This window comes from Lepisosteus oculatus, chromosome 3 (genome assembly GCF_040954835.1).
Source record: "Lepisosteus oculatus isolate fLepOcu1 chromosome 3, fLepOcu1.hap2, whole genome shotgun sequence".
NCBI lineage: Eukaryota > Metazoa > Chordata > Actinopteri > Semionotiformes > Lepisosteidae > Lepisosteus > Lepisosteus oculatus.
In genome coordinates this window covers 11,171,476-11,194,362 of record NC_090698.1, presented here as the reverse complement: position 1 = coordinate 11,194,362, position 22,887 = coordinate 11,171,476, and the positions used below count along the sequence as shown (strand labels likewise).

Below are 22,887 nucleotides of genomic sequence, written 5' to 3'. Positions count from 1 at the left end.
ACGTTCACTGGCATTAAGACCATTATGAATTATATCATTCTAATTTTATTTTCTGAGGAGTTTTGTAATGGGATGTCATCTAGATGTGTTAAATTGTCTCAGAAATATGCATCATTGTGCATTAATATAAATGCACCAACAAGAGGGCTATAGAGCTGGGTACAGAAAAGAAATGGAAAAGGCCAAAAAAACTAAGTCTTTTCTAGATTCACAAAGTGTGCCGTTAAATAGAAGATCAATAACTGTGTCACAAAACTGGGTCCTCAGAATATACTGTATCTAGTCAGAGTCTTAATACAATGAAAATCCGTGCTAATAGTATGTAAGAAGTAATGTCAGACTACAGAAGAATGTTTTCTTAACGGAACAAATGTTTTTACACTCTACTCTGTAGACTGTCAACTTCTCTTTTGCATGTAATAGCTACTCACTAACTTGCAGTAGCCTAAAGAGAAGCTTTTAGTTGACAATTTTCCATAATGAGAGAATTTCACTTTCTGGGTGTTCTTTTATTTTTAGTGATTTAGGGAAGTGGTTTAGAAATAGCTGAATGACTGCATTTTGGGGATTTCAAGTCTCTTTATGTCTTTTTCAGGGCTCTTTATGTACTGTTTTTCTTTAAAAATATATTTGGTTTCGCTCTCTTCTAGCAGGTTACAGGAAGTGACCTCTGTATTAAAGCCAACCCCAGTATGATGTCTTGGTCTCTGCAGTCTGTGACGTGAGCGAGAGTTTCATTCGAGATTCAGTCTGGGTTGAAGCCTTGCTGGGCGACACAGTGGTGCAGTGGTTAGCATTACTGCCTCGCAGCCCTGTCGCCCTGGGTTCAGTTGGGGTGACTCGGGGTGCTATCTGCAAGGAGATTTGTATGTTCTCCCCGTGTTCATGTGGGTTACCTTCTGGTGCTCTGGATTCCTCCCACAGCCCACAGACATGCTAGGAGGTTAAGTGGCTGCTGGGAAAACTGGGTCTGTGCAGTGGTCTACCCTGCCTTGATCCTGTGGCTAGCCAGGATAGGCTCTGACTCCCACAGGACCCTGAACTGGCTTTGGGAAAATTGGCCCAGATGTAGTTGTGTATATCTGTGTGTGCCCAGTGATGGACTGGAGCCGTCTCCAGGGCTATAGTTACCCCTTAACCTGAATTAGACAGAGAGGATGAAGCCTTGCTCTTTTCTCCTTGCCTTCCTCTGACTCGTCTGTGTACTCTGTCAGTCTGTTCCGTTTAGTGACTTTCTTGTCATGCATACGTTTGCCTAGGCACTGCAGCACTGTGCTCTTAGAATGTAAAATGAAATTTGTTTCAAAAGCGTAAAAAAACAGCAGATTCAATGAAGAGAAGCAGGACATCAGCAATGACAAGAGAAAAAACTTGAAGGTTGAAAAAAATCAGAAAAAAAAATATTTCAGATGTAAATCAGGAGTATTTGAAATTGCAGGAGTGACAATTTTAATACCATCAAGACAATGGCCCGTACAATATACAGTATTAAACAAATGCATTCAGTGGTCAAAACATAAGGAACCTCAGCCAACAGAATAAACTCTCGGGATCAGGCAGACTTCCATTGCCTTCCCAGCCTGAACAAACATCAAATCTCTTTCTGAGTGGAAACTGGTAGAATTGACACAGCTTAATCCACTTAATCTATTACCCTCATCACAACCTTCTGCATGCACACCATGTAAACGTTTTACATACTGTAAGTCACTGTACAAGAAAGGATTTTCTCAGCAAATATACAGTATCTCAAAAAGAATTTCATCTACCAAGTGAATCTGGTAGTTAAATGGTAGAGGCTTGGACTGCAAATATTTCAAAGTCTTGTGGAATACATCGCTCAACCTGTTCCATGTTCTTGCTGTCACAGATCCAACATGTTATTTTGTGTGTTAGGGGTGTCTTGGCTACAGCATACAGTATATTGCAAAGAAGCCTTCACTGAATTCAAATTCTGGATGATGTCCAAAAAGTGACCCCAGACATTTTTACTGACATAAAAGTTTTTAACCCTTTGGCTTCTAAACAGTCAAGTGCAATTAGTTTTATTTTTAGAGTTTCTCCATCCCAATGTGCTTATGCATTTCTGTCTTATTTTGAGGACAGCTTGTGCTGTGGCCTCAGAAACTACAAGTTGAACAATTCAATGTAATTCAAAGGATGGTAGAATGAGGTTATTCTCAGCCACTGCAGTACCGGGGGTCTCAATGAAAACAAGAAAGGTTTTAATTTTAAGAAACAAGTGTACCTTTAAGAACTAAGGCTTTTCAGAGAAGTGAGTATCTGGCCGTCTTGCTTGTTTGATTGCTTGTAGCTTATTGATCCAAAAAAAGCCCATCAATCTACTTCCTGAAGGGTCCCAGGAGGGGATGTCTCAGGCTTTGCTTTCTCCGGTGTTGCAAAGCTACCTCGTTTCCAGCTAGGAGCAAACATACTGTAAGAGCTGCTTCTTAAACGGGTGGACCTTTCGCTTTTCTTTATGTGTTTATTGTTAAAACCCGTTGTATAAAGGCAAATGAGAAAAGGGAATTGAGTGTTGATAGCAGCTCACAATAGGCTGCATTTCGATTTCCAGAGAGGTGCTTGTTACAGTTATAGGAACAGTATTCAGACTCAGTGACATGAAGGTTGATTGGGTAGCAGCTAGTCACAGGAGAATATATTCTGGGCAGGAAAATGTGAGGAAAACCATTTCTGGATCAAGATACTGGAAGTAAAATGATTGGGTATTTGTACAAGAATTTGAGAGCTATGTCTGACTTATATTTTAGATAAGCTGAAAACAGTTCATTTTCAAACACAGCATTTGGAAAACAACAACACTAGTTATATTTATAACATAAAGAGCAGAACCAGTCTTTCCCCAGTGAAAAAAACAGAAAATGTGTTAATCATCTGCAGCACTTCGAGAAGCATCATTTTCTCCATCTCCTGCAATCTAACCAATTCATGTCTTGTTTCTTGATAGACATTGTTTCTTTATACCAGGAAATATTTCACATTATTAACTCCTTTTTTGTCTTGAAAGAAGCACAGTGATGTAGAAGATGGCTTCCGGAGTTTAAGAACAAATTATACTGTAGCTACTAAAAACTAGCACAGCTTCTACGGTATCTGCAGAAAACAGCTGTTACAACATGAGGCTACACCTGGGAGTAAGTGAATACTTGATTTACAGAAGCAGAAAGACCTCTTTAATCTGTAAAGTGATTATTTAATTTCTTAAATAACTGCTGAGTACATTTACTGTAATAATGTAACAAAATAAACAAAACGTTATAGCTGTGATTGTGGTTGCTGCTCTTCTAAACACTTGGAGACACTTTATTTTCACCTCTTCAGCAGATGATCGATTCACTTAAGTCATTTAGAAATCACTGGAATAAAAGTCTAAATACTTTGTAGCTCCCAAGACCTCACTGAGCCCCCCCTGACTGTAACGAACAGTTCTTTCCGGACCCTATGCAGACGACACAATCCGAAGAAGTGAGGAAACACTGGGGAAAAGTCATGCAGGAATACGGGGATGAAAACAGGGGGGCGTGTCCAAAGTGCCTGGTGCACTTGGGAGGTGTGGCTGAGGCCACAAAGGTAATCCAAAGGTAATCAGTCCATAGGCGAATTCCAAAAACACAAGCAAGCAAGATGTAAGATGCAAGATGTAAAGCAAGATGCTGCTCCAGTGTCTCAGAGAACCACGTCACATTACAAAGTGACACCAGGTGGAGCAATGTGCATGTCCCGGCCTTAAACCCATGGCCAGATGATCCATCCAAAACTAAAGATTAAAATCAGGAACCGGGTCGGAACCTGCAAGGGGAACAGGAACAGGCATAGAAACTTAAAAGCATAACGGAGCCAGGCGCAACCAGGTCCCGGGCTCACACGATATGGAAATCAGATGCAGTGCCTTGATTGGCGACTGCATCTGGCTTTTAAAGGGGGACAGGAAGGAGGCTGGACCAAGGGACAGGTGCGGGGAATAAGGCAAACGAGCAAGAGCCGGAGCGCCCTTAAGGAGGAGGGACTACAATCGTGACACTGACTCTGTGGAACCAAATGACTTGAACTGATAGAAAACTCTTGCATGTAAGTCTTTAGATGATTCAACTGGTGGACTAGTTGAATGTGGACCAGGATTCATCTTCACAGTTGTACTCCAGTACTCCAACAAAATATGGAAGAATGGTATGTTCCATAGGGAGCATTACAATGGCACTGTGGTTACCATTGGTGCCTCACATCAAAGGGGCCCCGAGTTCAATTCCTGGAGTACTATCTGTGTGGAATCTGTACGATCTCCTTCTGTATGCATGGGTCTCCTCATGCTGGTAGGTTAATTTGTTTTTGGGAAAATTGGCCCTCATGTGAATGTTTATCAGTGTTTGTGCCTGTCTGCCCTGTGATGGGCTGGCGTCCTGCCCAGGGTGTACCCTGCCCTGCTCCCATTGCTTGTTGGGACAGGCTCCAAATGCATGCCAACCCTGAATTGGAAGAAACAGTTGGAAGATTGAGGGATAGTTGGTTCCATAAGAGAGACCAATCACATGGAAAATTCGTGGGAAAGTCCCAACACATGATACTTCCCATAATTCCCTAAAATCTTTTAAGTATTAGCAGGCAAGGCTTTGTGCTCACGATGCTGCACAAAGGGAAAGAGGCTGCATGTTTTGTATTTGATAACACAAGATTCATACTAGTTGGTATACATATAGCAACATGAAACATAAATCAGGAAAAATCTATTAAGCCTGGTCCCCCATCTACACTGACATCTGTGAACACCTAGTGGAATCAGTTCCATATGCTCGAACTGTAATTCTTCTGTGTGCTCATGGAGCTGCTTTCTGTACCTGAGGTGTGTTTTCCAACAGTTTGGTAGGACAGTATATGGAAATAATGATATGGTCCTTGTTTACACTAGGCCCTTTCCAATGGGATGCTGACATGTTGCAGTCCAAATCTGAATCTGAAGGGTGAATGAAGACCCATGAAGAGCAATCCCAGAAGCTTCTGTAGACAAAGACATTGGCCCACTTCTTGGCTCAGCATCTACAGTATAATAATAATAATGATGACTTTTTTATCATATATACTGTAGCACCTTTAAAGGCACAGTACCTTCTTAAAGTGCTTCAAAGGAAAAGTAAAAAAAAAAAAGTGAAAGCAAAACAGTTAAAGATAGGAGACAACAAAACTAGCTTAAGCTGTTACAACTGTGAAGCACAAGTGATTAGAAACGTAGTAGAAGAAGCAAAGAGCAGACACAAACACCAATTAAGTAGAAGCTTTCTTGAAGAAGAATGGTTTGACTCTGGATTTGAAAGCGTTTTGAAAGGGAAGGTGACTCTCTGATATCCTTGGGAATAGAATTCCAGGGCTCTGGGGTGCAGGAAGAGCAGGTTCCATCACCCACAGAGTGTAGGCGGGCTTGGGGGACAGAGAGAGCCAGACCAGAGTCAGGCAAACCAAGGTTGTGAGCTGCAGAGTAGGAACAGAAGATTTACTGTAGGTTTATTAAGAGTGAAGCCCTTGTGTTTATTAAGAGTTTGATGAGCCTTCTCTTCTTAGCCAGGTGAAATTCTTTCCCGCCTTTGTCTTTCCATCTTTTAACAAGAGACAAAAAAAAACAAATTAATCCTTCTTAAAAGCAGTTCTTCCATAAGCCTTTCCAGCTCGGTTTGTCCCAGTACAGCTGGCTCCCAGCAGCTAGTCGGGCACATTTTTGTGCGAATATCACATCCAAACATGTCAAACATCAAGGAGTGCTCTGCTGTGGCACTCTGAGGGAAAGCTTAGTAGATGTTTCAAACATGAGAGCTGTGTACTGTAACTACTGTTTGGAAATACTGACACTGCCTTGCCTCTTCTCTCAAATAGTGTCACACCTCTGTGGAAACGATGAATTACGAGAACACGCTTGATTATTCACTGAATAAATCCATACGTTCAAAGGACAGTGCTTGTGCACGCAAAGATAGATTTTTTTTTCTGTCCTGTCTGTCCTGCGTTATTTAAAATGCGTTTCAGCTTTTCGTAGGTCAAACACTAGTTAAAAGTGGTCATGTTGGAGCTGTCTCATGAAAACATTGGATCCTTGAACGATGTTGTTATTTTTGGAATGAAAGCCATGGAGAAAAACAATTACTTCCAAAATAAAATTCCCTCACTTGGAACTGAAGAACTGAGGCTATAAATGAGATCATTTGTCCAGTTTTTCCTACTCCTTTTTTACTTTCAGAATGCATGATGCATGCAATGTGGAAATACTAAATAGACAAAATAAGTCCAAAAATGCTGAAAGGCTTATGTACAGAAAAGACTAAATATTTGCCATAACATAGTTCAGTTATTTGCTTTTAATTGTCTTTTATTTATATTTATATGCAATTAAGGACTCTTTTCCCAGTTGTAACTTTTTTTGCATTGTTGTTCCAACGTTTTGTTACCACTTGGTGACACACAAAGCAGATTGTGAGCGCCCTTAACCTCCTCCAGAGGTTATGAGAAGAATCACAGGTACTTGGCACAGTGTCGGCTGTGTGTTTTGTGCTTTTTATGTCGAGCAGCAGTTCTCACTCCAGAATGGAGAAGCACTTTATTTCTACTTGTGTCCAACGGTCCAGAGTTTCCTGCGGGGTTTGAAGTTTAGTGTGCCAGTGTACTGTACTTCAGGGTGAGTTGACCTTCTCCTGCTCTTGCTGAAATCGTCCAGTCTCCTAGGCATCTTTTTTTTCCCCCAACATGAGCGGGCCCCTGGTCCTTTTCAACCAGCCCTTGCCGATTCTCTTAATCTCTGCTGTTCCACAGGCTCCTCTTTGAACTCATTTCAGCACAGCCCCTCTTGTAGTGCCATGTCAGCAAAACTGAACGCAACTTTCTAGCTTGCGTCACGCCCATCCTTCAACATAATATATTACCTCTTACGCAAATTCAGTTATGTGCTTTTGTGTTCAAGCCTCCGGTGTGTCTTTTTGTATCTTCTCACCTTGTCTGCTGAAAATGAATGTAACCGTTCAATATTTTACCCATTTGCCTCTTCGTATTCACTGGCGTTCATTACTTACAGTAGACTGCACAGACAGTATGTGGAACCTGTACGCCGTGTTCTCCATTTTATGAATATGGTTTTCATCGTTTCGAGCACGGCAGCAGGTTTGGAGGACAGAAATGGGAGGTAATAAAGCAATGAATGTGAGGATGAGGCAGGGAGCCGGATCACCTGATGATTCTAATCCTTCCAAGCTTGTAACAATCAAGAGTACACAAGAGGAGAAGGGAAATGTAGCACTGGGTGCTGTCTGAAAATTGTTTTTCCTATCATTCTGAAAGCCTCAAAGAGAAACTGGTTATTTTTAATTGAGCATTACAAAGTACCAGGGTGGGATTCAGACACGTTTAGCGCGTATTAGGATAAAGCATCATTGCAGCCTGCCTTAAAGTTAGTTCAACTGACGTCTTATGGAATAGTGCCTTTCCTGCATGTTACTGCCACTCCTCATGCTAAGCTTTTGTTGCTTCTCATCCTGAAGAGTTCATCTACTTTTATTACTGCAGGTGCTATGGGTTTAAACACACACAATCCTTGGTTGTCAGACTGACACAATAACGTTCGGATCCCTGGGAATCTCGGTCCCTTTTTTTTGCGATGGAGTTGGTCGTAAAGTGGGGTTGATTCGGGGTCGTGCTCGGAGGGCGATCTTTTCGGCTCTTCCACGCACCACTCTGAAGGGTAGATCAGAACTGGCCGCCCCCCTAGAACTCTGCCTTAATAGTATTGTCTTCTTTGGAAAACATGAGTAAATACCCTTTTTTTTCTGACTGCAGAGAATAATTCCTATTCCTTTTTGTCACTTCTTCTTTCTTTAACAATGAAAGCCTGTTCAGGGCATGTCAGGTGGCTCATTTTGTTGTGCAGAATTAGCCGACAGTGAGAAAGGCAGACAGGAAACTCTGGTGGGCTACCCACTGACAGACTTCCTCCCCTGGTTCTGGGTCTCTGTTCTTCTTGTTAAGAATCTGTGTTTGTAATAACCTTTTTGTTTTTTGTTTCTTTTTTTGTGGGGGGAGGGGGTTGTTTTCCTTTTTCAAAGTTGCGTCCTTTTTCAAACACACTCTCAGAGGCAGATGCATTTTGCTGGTTGTCTTTTTTTGGCTACTTCTTCTTTTTCTTTTTTGATTTTTGTTTTTTTTTTGCCACAGTAATCTTTTTGAATTTTCTCTTTTCTCTTTTTCCTCCCTTTTTTTCTTAACCCTAGGTCCGCTCACAAAAAAACACGATGAATCTACGATCAACAGCCCCAGAGACGAAGGTATTTTTGCTGCATGTTTTTCCCTTTTTTCTTGTTTTTAAAATCTTTTTTTCAGAAAAACTAAACTAAAACAAGAACAAAAAAGAAAACAAATATACATATACATGTGTGTGTGTCTGATAACAGATAAGTAATGTGCCATGTACGAGAAGGAAATAAAAAATATTTATTTAATATACTATATATTAATAAACCCATATTCTATTGCATATCATCCTCTTATTGTTGATCATTATTGATATTCTCTTAAAATGGCCTTTTTGATCATATTTGCTGGGAAATCAAAGAATACAGTTTCAGCTGTGACATGCTGCAGAGATCCTGAAAAACAAACAGGTAAACAAACACCGATTTGTTTTCACACCAAGTATGAAGAAGCGTTCCCCAATTCCAGAAGCAGAGCTGATAAAAGTGATTGATCCAGGAAAGCAAATGAGCCCAGAGAAATGTGATAAGTGTGCCTGCATCCACACTGGTCAACACAGCTTGAAGTGAATGAAGAGGCCTGGCTTCACTGGGAAGTGTGGTAGCACTGTCCACAGATGAAGCATTCAAATCTATCCTTTGTCAAAACACATTGATTTTTTTTCTGTGGTAAAAAATGGAGACTGTACCCAGCTTGTTCAGAATCATTCATAAGACTTTAACCAAATATCTCAGAACATGAATGAACGTCCAGTCATTCTGCCCTGATATCTGATGTTTCTTACAATGTCATTAGTATTCCTATTATAATAATACATCCAGTCACTCTTAAAATTGTCTCTTCAATTTGTTATCGAAGGAGGATAGATGTAAAAATCTGAAATAAGAAGCCCAGTGTCAAACCTGCTTTTCCGAAATATTTTTATCGATTCTGTGGATTAACATTCTTCTCTCTCTGTTATAAACAAAATAAGCAAAAACTCACACACACATATATACTGTATATGTTCCATATTGCCTTTTCTTGTATTATACTATATTATAAAACAACATTTTAAATATCTTCTGTTAATCCTTTCTATGAAGTTTTTTTAGATCATTTCTTTCCAAAAACGTGGATGTTGTGCCTTTTTATTCCTATTCTTCTGTTGCAACAATCTTCTTTTTTGTGTGTTTTTTTCCTGTTTTTTTTTCTTGTCTAAAAGAATGAGGCTCTTGTTCTGCTTGTTAGAGATGCACCCCCTGTCTTTCCCTCCCCCTTATCCCGGTTTTTCCACAGCTCAGTGGGAGACTGTGTCTGTGCTAGCTTGGCCTCTTCAGCAGTTCACAACATCAATCCAGCAGCTCATGCAACCCACTGTCAAAATAATTGAACTGCATTCAGCTCCAGCACTGTTTTCAATTAACAACAGCCCACCCCCCCTTACACCCCATCAGAGTTAGGGATCTTCTCTAACCTCTTAACAAGAAAGGTGATTGTTGTCTTGCTAACTGCTTTGTCAGGTACATTTCTGGTTCTAAATAACTGATCTTGCACTTGATTATTGTTTTATTCTTGATACCTGTACAGGTGATCAGATAGAGGCCCTCCTATTACGCTGTACAGTAGCTTTTTGTGGAATGGCAGATATTGGATCCTACACATTTGGCCTCACATATTGCCAGGGTTACAGTCTGCATATCCGTCAATGAATATATTAGTAAGAATCACACAAATGTATTGAATGGTGTGGTGCTGTCTTTATCTGCTAACCTGTTTCATAGTGAAAGCAAGACAGTTCTTGTACCTTTAAAGTGGCTTTGTGTGGTATACTGTGCATATTTCATTATACCTCAGTGCAAATGATGTTAGGAGCCCAAATCAAGAAAAAGGTGCAATTTTATTAGCACACAATTATAATGTAAATTATATCACAGAAAAGTGGTTGAAACAGAGATGTTGTGATGGGTACAACTTCGATAAACACAATAATAATAAACTTTATTTTATATATAGAGCCTTTTAAAATAGCTTCTTGAAGCATTAACAATAAGAAAAAAAAAGATTCGAGATAAACATACAATAAGAAACATGGGTTTTGAATGTGTTAGAAGATGCAAAGAGGCAGACATAGACATCAATAAAGTTAAAGCCTTTCTGAAGAAGGAAGTTTTGACTGGAGTTAAAAGCATTCAGGAAAGGACTCTCTGCTATCCTTGGGGATAGAATTCCAGAGCCAGAGTAGAAAGATAATAAATAAGACAGGTATTGAGGTATCGAGTCATGTACAGCCTCATACTGTAGGTGAGCATGAGGATTTTGAAGTCAACATGAAACCTGACAGGAAGGGTGTGCAGGGACACCAGGACAGGAGTAATATGTACACTTGATCCTGAATCCTGAACGCAACCTGATCAGGATTCTGGCTGCTGAATTTTGTTCAGTGAGATACTCCAGGAAGACAGCTGAGGGAGAAGAGCAGAATTAAACAGTGAGAGGAGCCTACAGACACATATCCAAGATTTAATCTAGATTCTCACAAAAAAACAGCATTCAGACATAGCATTTTATAGGCCACTTCATTCAAATAATTAAAACTCAGCATTGTAGTATAAAGTCAGTGAGACATGTCTAAAGGAAGAACTGGTTTTCATGGGAGACGTAGACAGGGAGGACGTAATAAAAATGGAATGGAAGACATGAATAATGAGCACTCTCTTGCGCAGTTTATAAGTACACCTTCTGTTCCATGGCGAAGTGTGGAAGAGTCACTAGGTCCTTGGGTTCAAATCCAAGGTGGGCATGCAAGCAAGGTATTCTGCAATATTGGCCCAGAAAAAAATGCTCAAAAGTCACTTTAGATAAATGTATTGGCCAGACACATTTGGGGAATATTGATCTGATATAATAATAATGATAATAATAATAATAATAATAATAATTCCTTAAATTTAATTTGTGATTTTTTGGACACTCCACTCAAAGCACCGAGAGAATATGGAAAAATTGGTCCTAGTGTGAGTGAGTGTGTCTGTATGTGTGTGTGTGCCCTGCGATAGACTGGTGTCCCATCCAGGGTGTACCCTGCCTTGTGCCTGTTGCCTGCTGGGATAGGCTCTGGCTCCCTCACTACCCGGTATTGGATAAAGCAGCTAACTAATGGATGGCTGGATATACAGTTATGCACTTTGAAACTGAATAGGTCAAATAAAAAAGAACAACTTTCAATGCAGTCTCAAAAAAGCAGACCATAAGAAGCAGCACAGTGAAGTAAAATGTAACTACAGAAAATGCAAAAGCTTTAAAATATTCTGCTTAAAAAAAACAGATTCATCCAACAAGTAAGTCAATCAAAAATCAGTGACGAAAAGATGTAAATCTCATCAGAAGAATACAAGGAGAAACAAAACACTTTATAAAGCAAAAAAAATACAATTTGGTTAATGAAAAGAAATGTAGCAAATTGCAGGCATTAATAAATAAGGATATTAGAAAGGCCCAAAGGAGAAATGGAAAGAATATTGCAATGGAGGCTAAAATAAGTTATAAAATGTGTTTTTAAGTATTACATCAGCAGAAGAACAGTAAAATGGAAAGGTAGGGAATACAACTGGCAAACAGAGGTACAGCTGATGTACCAGGTGCTTACGAAGGAACAGATACTGTAACTTGCCTCAGGCTGAGCAAACACGAAGTCCTGAATTAAAAAATATTGGCACAGAAGAGACAGATGTGTCACAGGTACAGGTAGGAAGATAAACATCTCCAGGGTCTGATGGAATTCTACCTGTTTTTTGACAATAACAAGTGGTGTTATTCACACATCGTTAACAAAACTCTTCTTTCCTGTCCCTGACTCCTGAGACAGGGATAATATCCACTAATTGTTAAGTTGTTAATATAACACCTGAAACTAGTGACAAAACCAAACCAAGTCACTGTAGACTTATACACGTGTTATACAGTATATTTCATGAAAAGTTACAGAAACAATAATTCAAGTTAATGTTAAAAAGGATCAACTCTAGAGCAATAAGATTCCTTAGGAATGATTAAACAGGACATGCAGAGGTTACAGAATCTCCTTACAAGAAAGGCTTAATTGTTTTTGTAGATCAGTAATTTTAATCTTCTAAACAATTTAAAAATATAATAAAAAACAGACTGTTAGGATATACTGTATACTGTAGATAAAAACATACTATTTAAATCAAGGGATGTTAATATTGTACACAGCACTAGTAGGACCGCATTTAAAAATGCTCTGTATATTTTTTGCTTACCAAAGAGGTTTTGCAGTACTGGAATCAGTTCAGAATAGAGCAACCACATACTGTACCACTATTTGGCTTTATGGATTGTCCCATTCTGAAAAGTTGGAAGATCCAAACCTTTTTAGTGATGAGCAGAGAAGACTATAGCAGGACCTGATTTAAGTATTCAGTATCCTCAAAGGTATTGACAGTCTTCAGAGTCAACAGAGAAACCTGAGAGCACAAGCATAAACATGTAAGAAAGTGCATCTAAACCCAAGAACAGTAGGCTCTTCTTTACTCTGAGGGAATGAGTGTCAGATCAGGTGTATAACTAATTGTTTTCTCCTTGTGTACAAGTTCTATCTAGCAGTTTGTGTCACTGACTTTGAATAACTTACTTATTGGATGAATCTGTATTTTAAAGAAAGATATTTTTAAGCTTTTGTATTTTCTATAGTTTCATTTCACCTCACTGTCTTGCTTCTAATGGCCTGCTTTTTTCAGACTGCATTGTTCTTCATTGTTGAAGTTGTTGTTTTTTATTTGACCTATTCAGTTTCAAAGTGCATACCCTTACTGTATATCCAGCCATCCATTCTCTGACTGCTTTATCCAATACAGGGTTTTGGGGAGTCAGAGCCTATCCCAGCAAGCAACGGGCACATGTGTATCATGTTGTTGAAGCTGATGCCCAATTACCTGAAAAGAGTGGGAATGGACTGGGAATGTAGGCTTTAGGGCTTTCCAGACAATGAGTGTGAGATCCATGGGTCTACTGACTAGTGGATCATCTGTCTCTGGTGCTTTACTTTGTAATCCCAACACATTAAATAAAAGACCAACCCTTCGTCTGGGCTGGCATGGTGGTGCACTGGTTAGCATTGCAGCCTCACAGCACCGGGACCCTGCGTTCAACCTGGGGTGCTGTCTGTGTGGAGTTTGTATGTTCTCCCCATGTTCCCAGGCGTTCTGGTTTCCTCGCACAGTCCAAAGACCTACTCACTTAATAGGTTGATTGGCTGGTGGAAAAAGTGGCCCTGGTGTGTGTGAGCTGTGTCTGTGTGTGCCCTGCGATGGACTGGCGTCCTGTCTGAGGTGTACCCCACCTTGCACCCAGTTTGTAATGGGATAGGCTCCAGCTCCCCAATGACCCTGAATTGGATGGAGAGAGTAGAAAGTGGATGGATAGACGTTTGTGTTGGTTTAAATGTCTTGTTATAAGCCAGGTATCCAGGCATGGGACATGAAATCTATAATGTTTGCAGGTCATATTTTTGGTACTATTCAAGGTCTGCTATCTGCGTGGAGTTTGGTCCACTTAAGTGGTTAAGTGGATAAGATTATGCTGCATAACCTTAGGTAACACAGCCACAGGAACAGGGAAACACATGCAGTGAACTACTATGATTTATACCATAATGTTTCACATTATAATTAATGTCTAATTCCATGGAAAGCTATATAGAATAGTATCACCATACATTTTAAAAGTGTGAATCTTGATGTTGCGTAATTGACCTGTCTCTGAACATCAGTCCTTGACTGTGTAAACTTAAAACAAAAACAAAAAATTAGGATAACAACATTATGGATTTTTCTGTGAGGAAGGTGACATTTAGAATCAGAATTCGATTCAATCGAATTACCTTCCCAGATCAATCAAACAGGAACGCAAATAATACTCTCCTCTTCTGCAATTACACACGTTCCCAGTGGCTCAGCCATTTAAACATTGGGATTGAAACATTGATCCCAGCAGGACTGCAAATGAATGGGGAGCCCACTCCCTTTCACTCAGACATGGGATTAGACATTCCTCTCGGGGGCGGCTTTATTGCAATGACCCCAGACAATCAGTATGAGGTAAAAAAAACTCATTTTGTAGTTTTTTTTAATTATATAGATTCTGGACATTTTTGTACAGATGAGTTTGACTACAAGGGATTCCGAATCTTTTTTCTTTGTCCTTTGTTATTTATGGGATTGTTCCGTTCATATTTTGATTAATAGAAATTTTCGATTACCAGTATTCCTCCTCACTTTGGAGCTGGTAACGGTTTTGGTTCAGCCATTCATCTCTTGTGCAGTGACAGATGAGGACGGTGTATTCTTTCCTCCAAAACATGCTCTTTAGAGAGCTGTTTGCCATTTCTTGTGCTGCAGGTTCTTTGGCTCATATACAGTAGGTGGTGTACTGTAAGTGCTCTCGCCGACAGCACTGCAAGTTCACAGCTGGCCAGCAGGCTACAGGAGTCAGTAGAGTGACAAGCCAAGGATATTCATGGGCAGAAGGCCCCCAGTCACCCCCACAGTTGCCCAATGACAAAACCCAGTAAAAGATGAGCAAAGGCTGGATTAACCCAGGCATGAAATACTGTACAGTAGGTGGATCCTCCAGCTCCCGGGTTTTACAACCTTCTTCATACAATAGATATGACCTTAATTTTAAGCTTTTAATAATTGTGAGATCACTTAAACATGAGTGAGTCACAAACTCTTGAGATGAACTGTTGCTAAGGAAATACTCTCTTACAAGATATTCCTGGCATTCTAAAAGAACTTGGCAACAGTAAAGATGCTACAGATTGATTCTCCCATGTCAGCTTTTGAAGTACACAGCTCTATTTCCATCTATCCATCCTCTAAACACTTCTTCTGATTCAGCGTCACAGGGGAGCCAGCGCCCATCCCAGCAAGCAACGGGCACAAGGCAGGGTACACCCTGGGTGGGATGCCAGTCTATCGCAGGACTCGCACACAAACACTCACACCAATGCCAATTAAGCTACCAGTGTGTCTTTGGACTGTGAGAGGAAAGCCACGCAAACATAGGGAGAACAGACAGACTCCACACGGATAGTATCCTAGGTATCCAGCAAGGTTTATATCTGCGCCACCGTTCTGTCCTGTGCTTGTACTGAATTTCATGAATGTCAAATGACTACTACTTTATTACAAAAATACGACAGCTGACAGTGTCCACCAGGAAAGACACTGCTTCACAGTACGGCTTGTGCTGTGTGGTGCAGACATCTCCTTCTGCGGTGTGTCATGAGCCGACTGCGATGAGGATTCCCCGATGCTGGAGCAGGGCTGGCCGGGCGGCCCATGTGAGAGGGCTCGACTCCATCGTGTTGTGAGCGCCAGTGAAGTGACCCCGGCGGGCTGCCTGTGAGGTTGTGCGGTCGTCAGTGAGGGCTTCTCTTAGTGCCACTAGTGTCGATGCAGCTGCCCCAGTCAGCAGCCCTCCCAGGGAGACAGACAGAGTTTGTTTTTGGGTTCGAAATCAGGGAATGACATTTGACAAAAACTGAAGTGAAATCAAACAAAATGTTTTTTTGTTCACAAAAGCAAATCAGCAAAAGCTGGTGAGACTACTCTTCTGTAGGTGCAGGATAATCCCATATCAAGGTCTGGCCTGTTCTGTTCTAATTGCTCAGAAATATCTTGTTGTAGTCGTATTGATCTCCCCTCTTTATCATTTATTAGTCACTGGAATTTGAGTATCAATGCCACCCTGTGCCTTGGGATTTTAAATCCTCCTGATAATGTAGATGATTTTTTAATACGACAGCCTGCCTTTTCGGATCCTAGCTGTCTATTGTGTATCACAAATGTTGCACATTTACAGACTATTTGCATGTGCTCGGCTAACATGAGTGCCAAAGAGTATTATTAGACAATGACACTGCTTTTATTGTGAATAAAGCACGGGTCTTTTTTAAACAGATACCTGCCTGTTCATTCTGTGCTCAGCCTGCAGAGTGCAAAAAGCCTCTGCAGTGCTTTGGATACTGAATTATATTATTATATTGTAATCAGAATTACATTTCATAGATCTCAATCACAATATTAGAGTTACAGTTATTTTGTAAGTCAAAATTAATAATCTGCCCCGAAATTTTAGAATAAATTCCTATGCTCGAATTTATACATTTGAAATAAATCTTCACAGAGTTTAACACTGTGAAATCAAGTGTTGTTTAGATATCAACCCTATCACGTCTTCTCTTGTGATCATAGTCTTGACGTACCCCTTGATTTTGTGTGTCCATAAAGTTAAAACACAGAACCCAAACGCTTATTAAATTGTACCAAACCTTAATAAAAATAAGTTTAAAAAACGAAACCTCCATTATCCTGAATTGGTGTTTATAAAGGAGATCATTTTGATACAATCAAAATAACAATATACTGTAACAATAACAATACACTGATATATCAATTTTCAGTTATTCCCTAACACAGGATACATTCTGTTCTTCACCTTTGTCGCTTTCTCCCTCTTGCTCCTGGCTGTGTTATGATGGTGCCCTCTTCTCTTAAAGCTGTAATGTGGAGAGCAGTATTTCTGTCCCGTTCACTCCTTATTGAAGCTGTCATTTCCTGACAGGGCCCATTAGGAATGTGTGTGCCTGTCAGCCAATGGCTTCTCACAGAATCCCAGAGCAGCAATAAAACATTCGGCTGGTGAGTGCCCCAGGGCAGGCCTTGAGTCACCAGTCTCCTGCTCAGGTGATCCCTGCTGGCTCTTCCCCCTCCTTCCTGACATACAGCAGAGTCTCAGGAATGCCACCTAGATTTGCATCCTCTTCAATGTGCATCAAGACACCTGCCCTTTTACTGTTTTAACAGCGCCGATAGATTCCTGAGCGGCACGGTGACGCAGTGGTTCCTGGGGTGCTATCTGTGAGGAGTTTGTATGTTCTCCCCATGTTCACGTGGGTATTTTTTAACAGTGTCCAGAGACACACACAGAGTTTCTGTCCGCGTTTCTGCCCATCTTTCCTGTGATGGGCTAGTGTCCTGTCCAGGGTGTACCCTGCCCTGCACCTGTTGCTTGCTGGGATAGGCTCTGGCTCCCCTCGTGACACTGTGTCAGATAAAGTGGATAGAAAATGGATTGATGGATGGAATTATGTTGGCTGTACATGCACAATTTGGCCTGTGTCTAAGCTACGAGACCCATGACCTCACACAGTAGAGAATGAGTAGGAGCAGGCAGCCCCCTCCAACCTGCCCACCTTCAAGCCCATCATCTTTGACACGTCTCTGCTGTACACCCCTGTGCCAGAGATTCAGGCCACAGGGGTTGTCATGTCATCGTGTCACTGCTGGAAGTTGCAAAGGCACTGCCTAATCCCAGCCGTTTGCTCAACAGAGCTGTCGGGGGCATGACCCAGACTCGAACCCATGATCAGAGAGCTCAACCTGTGCTCGGCTGGGACCAGACACCCGGGCTAGTCAGTATTCCAGCTGCCCCATTCACATTGCAACTGGTTTACAGATCACCTGTCCCAACTCCCCCCACCCTCCCTCCTCCAAGCATGATATGAGAAAAACCAGCATTTCCACACCAGGCAAAGGCAAAGCAGGGGGTGGAAGGCTGTGGGCATGATAAGAGAGGAGTGGAAAGCAGCAAAGCACAGTGAGAATAAAGAGGTGAGGTGCAGCATGCAGAATGTGGGAAGCAATTGCAGAGCAAGGTAAATAGTTTTATATGATATACAGTACTGTAGGTAAAATATGGCTTTAAATTTTGATTTAGAGATTACAGGTTTAGTTTTGTTTTATACAGTACGCATTCATGGTACAGTATGGCTAGCTTAAGCTTTGCCTCTCCTCTTATCTTTCAACTCGCTAATGAGAGAAGGTTAAAGGCGGTCCGTGTTATCTAACCAAAGTTTATACAAAATGCATTAATTTCATTTTTTTTCATATGGGAAAACCAACCACATGAGTACATGAGTCCAGAAACATCGATGTGTCCAATCTCCATTTTGCTTCCCTGGGCACCTGATTGCAGTTTGAAAGAAAGCCAAATTAATGTTATCCTGGTAAAAAAGTGGCATCTTTCAGACAAAGCCTTTCTTAATGATTCTTCAGAGCCTAGAGTTCCAATGAAAAGGGCATTGTTGTAGTTTGAAAAGTATCTTAATATGAAAAGGTGCTTTTTGTTGCTTCGAGTTGCAGGCTTCCTTTCTTTCCCATTGTCCTCAAAGCTTATTAGAAGAAAAGTTTCTTCTGGGGCATTTCAGGTTGTGAACCCAACCCATTGTCACCTGAAGAATGTGGTTTTGAAAGTACATTAGCATTCAAACCCATCCTTTAAGTGTCTTATCTGTTACCTGTGTCTTGAGCACCGAAAAACGATGAAGGGTCTTGTTGAATGAGATGGCTGTTTAAAAAATTCCCTGAGTGTAGTCTCTGAGGGACTCCTCTGCTCTGAGCAGTGGATGAGCTCTATGGCCTCAACAATGGACTGCTTTAAGCCCATTGCTTGCTGGGATAGGCTCCGGCTCCCCCACGCTCCTGAACTGGAAGAAGAGATTAGAAAAGGGAAGGGTTATTTTGATGTATTTCTATTTCAATTACATTTGTAAAAATAATTTTAAACTTTAAGCAAATAATCTTTTATTTCTATTACATATATTCTTCAAAAGGAGTCTCAAAACAGCTCACATTTCCAATCATTAAGAATTCAATTGAAGCATGGGTGTTTTTCAAGGTTGTCACCTTTTTAAGATGCACCTATTGCATCTTTTTAATCTTCGTCATTCAATATAGACAGTTTGACATGCAGGTAGCAGAAACACACCACCATGACATACTGTATAATGCTTGGGTGTTTATGTTGATACACCATTTACATCTCCTGGATAATGTGGAGAATGAAAAAAAAAACAAACTCAATGTTAGAATAGTTCACAATATAGAATTTACAGAATGGGACATTTCGTTTGAGTCACACAATACACTACACCTCTGGGAGGGAATCTGTTTTCCTGACTCGAAAGTTCAGCTGAGGTGTCACTGGGAGGATTCTGCAGAGGGAAGCCATTCCAGAGCTGGAAAAGAACCAGGTGCTGTCAGTCAGTGAGACTGAGGCTGAGGCCTCCATTACTGCAAGTACACCTGTTGACAAAGCTGATGAGTCAGCTGTGATAAACCAGGAGGGACAGGAGAGCTGGGGGCTCTTTGAGTAGAGGAGACGGGTGAACAGAGTGAAGTGAGTTATAAACTGTTATTATTCTTTAGAGGTTTGGAATTAGTTCGATGTTTTGTATAGTTAGAGAAACATTTCTAGAAAAGGTTTTTGTTTGGATTATTTTGGTTTAGAGCAAAGAATTACTGCAAAATCAAACTTTGTAACAGAACTTGAAATAAACAAGCAGATCACTGACCAGCCAACCGGAAATCTCATTGAGAACATTGTGTGATGTCCTTATGTGACAAGATGGTACTTTTCTGGAGTCAGTCCAGAGAATAATGATCAGATAAATTCCTGGGCTTAAAGGAATGTTCTTCAAAGACAGATGAAAAGAATGTAATGTTTTGTCTTGAAAAGAAAAGACCATTATGGGGCCTGTTCAAGTATTAAAGATCTTTAGAAGTGAAACATGAACCAGAGCACACAAGTGGGAACTATAAGGAAATTTGTTTAAAAGAATCGCTTTTTACACAAGTGGTTGTGGAGCCTAGAACAAGCCGCCCAAGCATGGAGTTCAGTCTGACACCTTTTCCTACTTTCTCTGCTCTGCAGTTTAGCTGAGCTGCTGGTACAGAATGGAGACCGTCCTTCAGTTTAATAAAAAGAGTTCTATCCCAACCCTTGAAGAGCTTTTGGATCATCTTAGCTGACAATTAGCTGATAAGATCAAGATATTATTTTTTTTTTTTATTTGGTTGTTCAGCTCAAGAAATCCTGCATGACTGGCAACTAGCGAACAACTTCGAGGAGAATTAAGTGAGTACTCTCTGAGCACTCAAACTCTGACAGATCCTTAAGGAAGAGGAATGTGCAGACCAGGGAAGACAAAAAAATGAGTGATAAAAATAGGAAAGTTAAAAAGGATGTGGGAACCAGGAGAATAGAAGCATACAGTTGTTTTATTCATGTGTTTCACTATTGGCTTGTGATGAACGGATAGAACATTCTTGTTACTGTACTGTATATCAATCAGTACAGTATATTTTTAACAGTTTACTCTTAAGACAAGAGAAGATTAGACATCGTTGGATAGGGTAACATGGGATAGGGTGAGCTGGAGGGGTAGGAACAGGAAGTGAAGACATAAGGAAAGGCGGAACAACAAGAGTTAAGAGGAAGTGAGAGAGACAGGCTGAAAGAGGGTGTGGAACTGGTGCTGGGGAGACTAGCCCTGTTTCTTGTGATGCTGGGAAGCAGCTGGAATCTTTAAGCTTCTTGTATGGAGAGGGGCCGGGCACTGGCCTCCCTCGGTCTTTGTATCTGAGGGACTGAGCAGGGAGGCAGCAAGCATTGTTCCAGAACACTATAAAATACCCAATCCTGGAAGCCGCTCCAAAAAATACTGACCTCCTTCCTCCATCGAACGTCAGTGTGCCCACTGCTCAATGTGCCAGCATCAGGTCTTCACTGCTGCCCATGAATAATCAGTTCTCCTGTTTTTATGCAACAGCTCTTCAAGGCCCTTCAAATACCTATTTATGACCCTGAGAAGGAAGGGAAATTCTTGTTAAATAACACCTGAAACTTGAGCAGAAACTTTTATTATGGCCTTATATGCAAATCCTTGTGACATTTTGACACCATGCATTTGCTGTAATATTTTATGTCTAGCTGAGATTTCTGAAACTGGGACATTGCTGACATGTATATGGTGTGTGCTGGTCACAATGATCAACATGAATATTCCATTCTGTTCCCAGTCTTCTTGATGTTAAAATGGATTCAATTAATGCCAAACATTAATCTAGAACAAAGTTTGAAAGAGACTGCACACCGTTCAAAGGTTTTGTTCCACTGATGATTTTTTTATTAAGTGTCACTAGACCTTTATGTGATTTGACTTGCAAAACGAATGTCATTTGTCAACCAAACCTGTACTTCATATGATTAAATCCTTTAGGTTTAATGTCAGTTATTGAACATATTGAATTCAATTATTTTTCCTCCCTGCCCGTGTGGAAGGAGCAATTCTTAATCGAGATGCCTTACCATGACAGTCCTTGTGTCACGCCCTCTGCAGCCAGAGGGCGCTCCTTCTCTGTCCTGTCCCTAGTTTCCGGTCTGCTGTCCTTCCTGTCCCTCTCTTTCCCTTGGGCTATATATTTCCGGGTCTTGCACTCTGTCCTGGCTCAGCATTGACGTTCGGATGTCCTGAGACCCGCCTAGCACCAGGGCACCCCACGTCCGCTCCCTGAGGGCATAGGTTTCTATACGGCATTCCTGAACTCTTTGCACTATGAGCCCGGGCCTTTTTCCCGTCTCGCCGCTACGCATATGGGTCTTTTTCCGCTCTCCTGCTCCCCGCGGTTTGTCCCTTTGGACGTCCGTGACACCTTGTACTGGAAAGGGAAGGGTTGAGGACTGTGCCCGCGTTCCTCTGAGGTGTGCTTGTCCAAGCCAGTCGCCAGGTGGCAGGTTGACTGCAGGGCTGGTACAGTATGTCCCTCCCAGGAGCCTGTCCAGGCCCAGGGGTCGATGTGACCCGCCCACCAGGCAGCCCTGGCACAGCTCAGTGCATCATGTGCCACCACTTGGGAATCCCAGTCATTGTCAGCTTGATACAGTACATGACCCAGATGGGAACCAGTGATGTCAGGAGCCAGTCGCTCAGCTGGCACTTCAAACAAGCACTCCTCCTCCCCAAGCAGCTCAGGATGAACTAATATTTCGGCAGTTCAGAGAAATCCGAGTTGCGATGGAGAAGAGGCGTGAGTCACATTAGTGAGCTTTATGGGCGTGACTCACCGGGGAGAAGAGAATGAAAGCCAGTTGGGAAAGATGGGGCTGTCAGAGCCTCCCCCTCTTTAATAAGGAGAGAGCCAGGAAGTCGGTGTTGAAAATTGACTTTATCGCTTTCTTCTTCAGTGTGCTGGCGCAGGTTAAAAAAGCAGGCTTGGGCATGTCTGATAAATGCCTTGTTGGCTCTGTATGAGAGCGAAAGCTTTTGGTAACTAACTGTAGGTTTTTCTGAGGAGCATGTTAATATACAAGCAGTGAATATTTTGTTCGCCAGGCTGTCTTGAACACTATTAATAATTTGAACAACAACAAATAATAATCATAATATTTTCAGTTTGATTGATAACACTAGTGGGCAGAATGAAGGTGCAGTGGTTAGCATTGTTGCCTTGTAACACTAGGGCCCTGGGCTCACTTCCTGGGGTACTATACTGTCTGTGTGGAGTTTGTATGTTCTCCCCGTGTTCGCATGGGTTTCCTCTAGCAGTCCAAAGACATGCCGGTAGGTTAATTGGCTTCTGTGTAAATTGGCCCTGATTTGAGTGTGTGTTTCTGCCCTATGAAGGACTAGCATACCATCCGGAGTGTATCCCACCTTGCGCCCATTTCTTGCTTGTTTAGGCTCCAGCTCCCCCTGGGACCCTGTATTGGGTAAAGTGGTTAGAAAACACATGTGACAATAAT

General features: G+C 41.3%; 1 protein-coding gene across 3 annotated transcripts in view; it reads left to right on the top strand.

Annotated features, from left to right (window-relative positions):
* nlgn2a (neuroligin 2a) overlaps window positions 1-22,887 on the top strand; it is a 229,268-nt gene that overhangs the window by 131,657 nt on the left and 74,724 nt on the right. For 2 of the 3 annotated variants that reach the window (XM_069186811.1, XM_015340569.2), the window contains exon 3: window positions 8,259-8,312. The exons of the other annotated variant lie outside the window; for it this stretch is intronic. In XM_069186811.1, coding sequence (XP_069042912.1) covers window positions 8,259-8,312 — 54 coding nt within the window. The remainder of the gene's footprint in view (window positions 1-8,258; window positions 8,313-22,887) is intronic. 3 annotated transcript variants of the gene reach the window in all.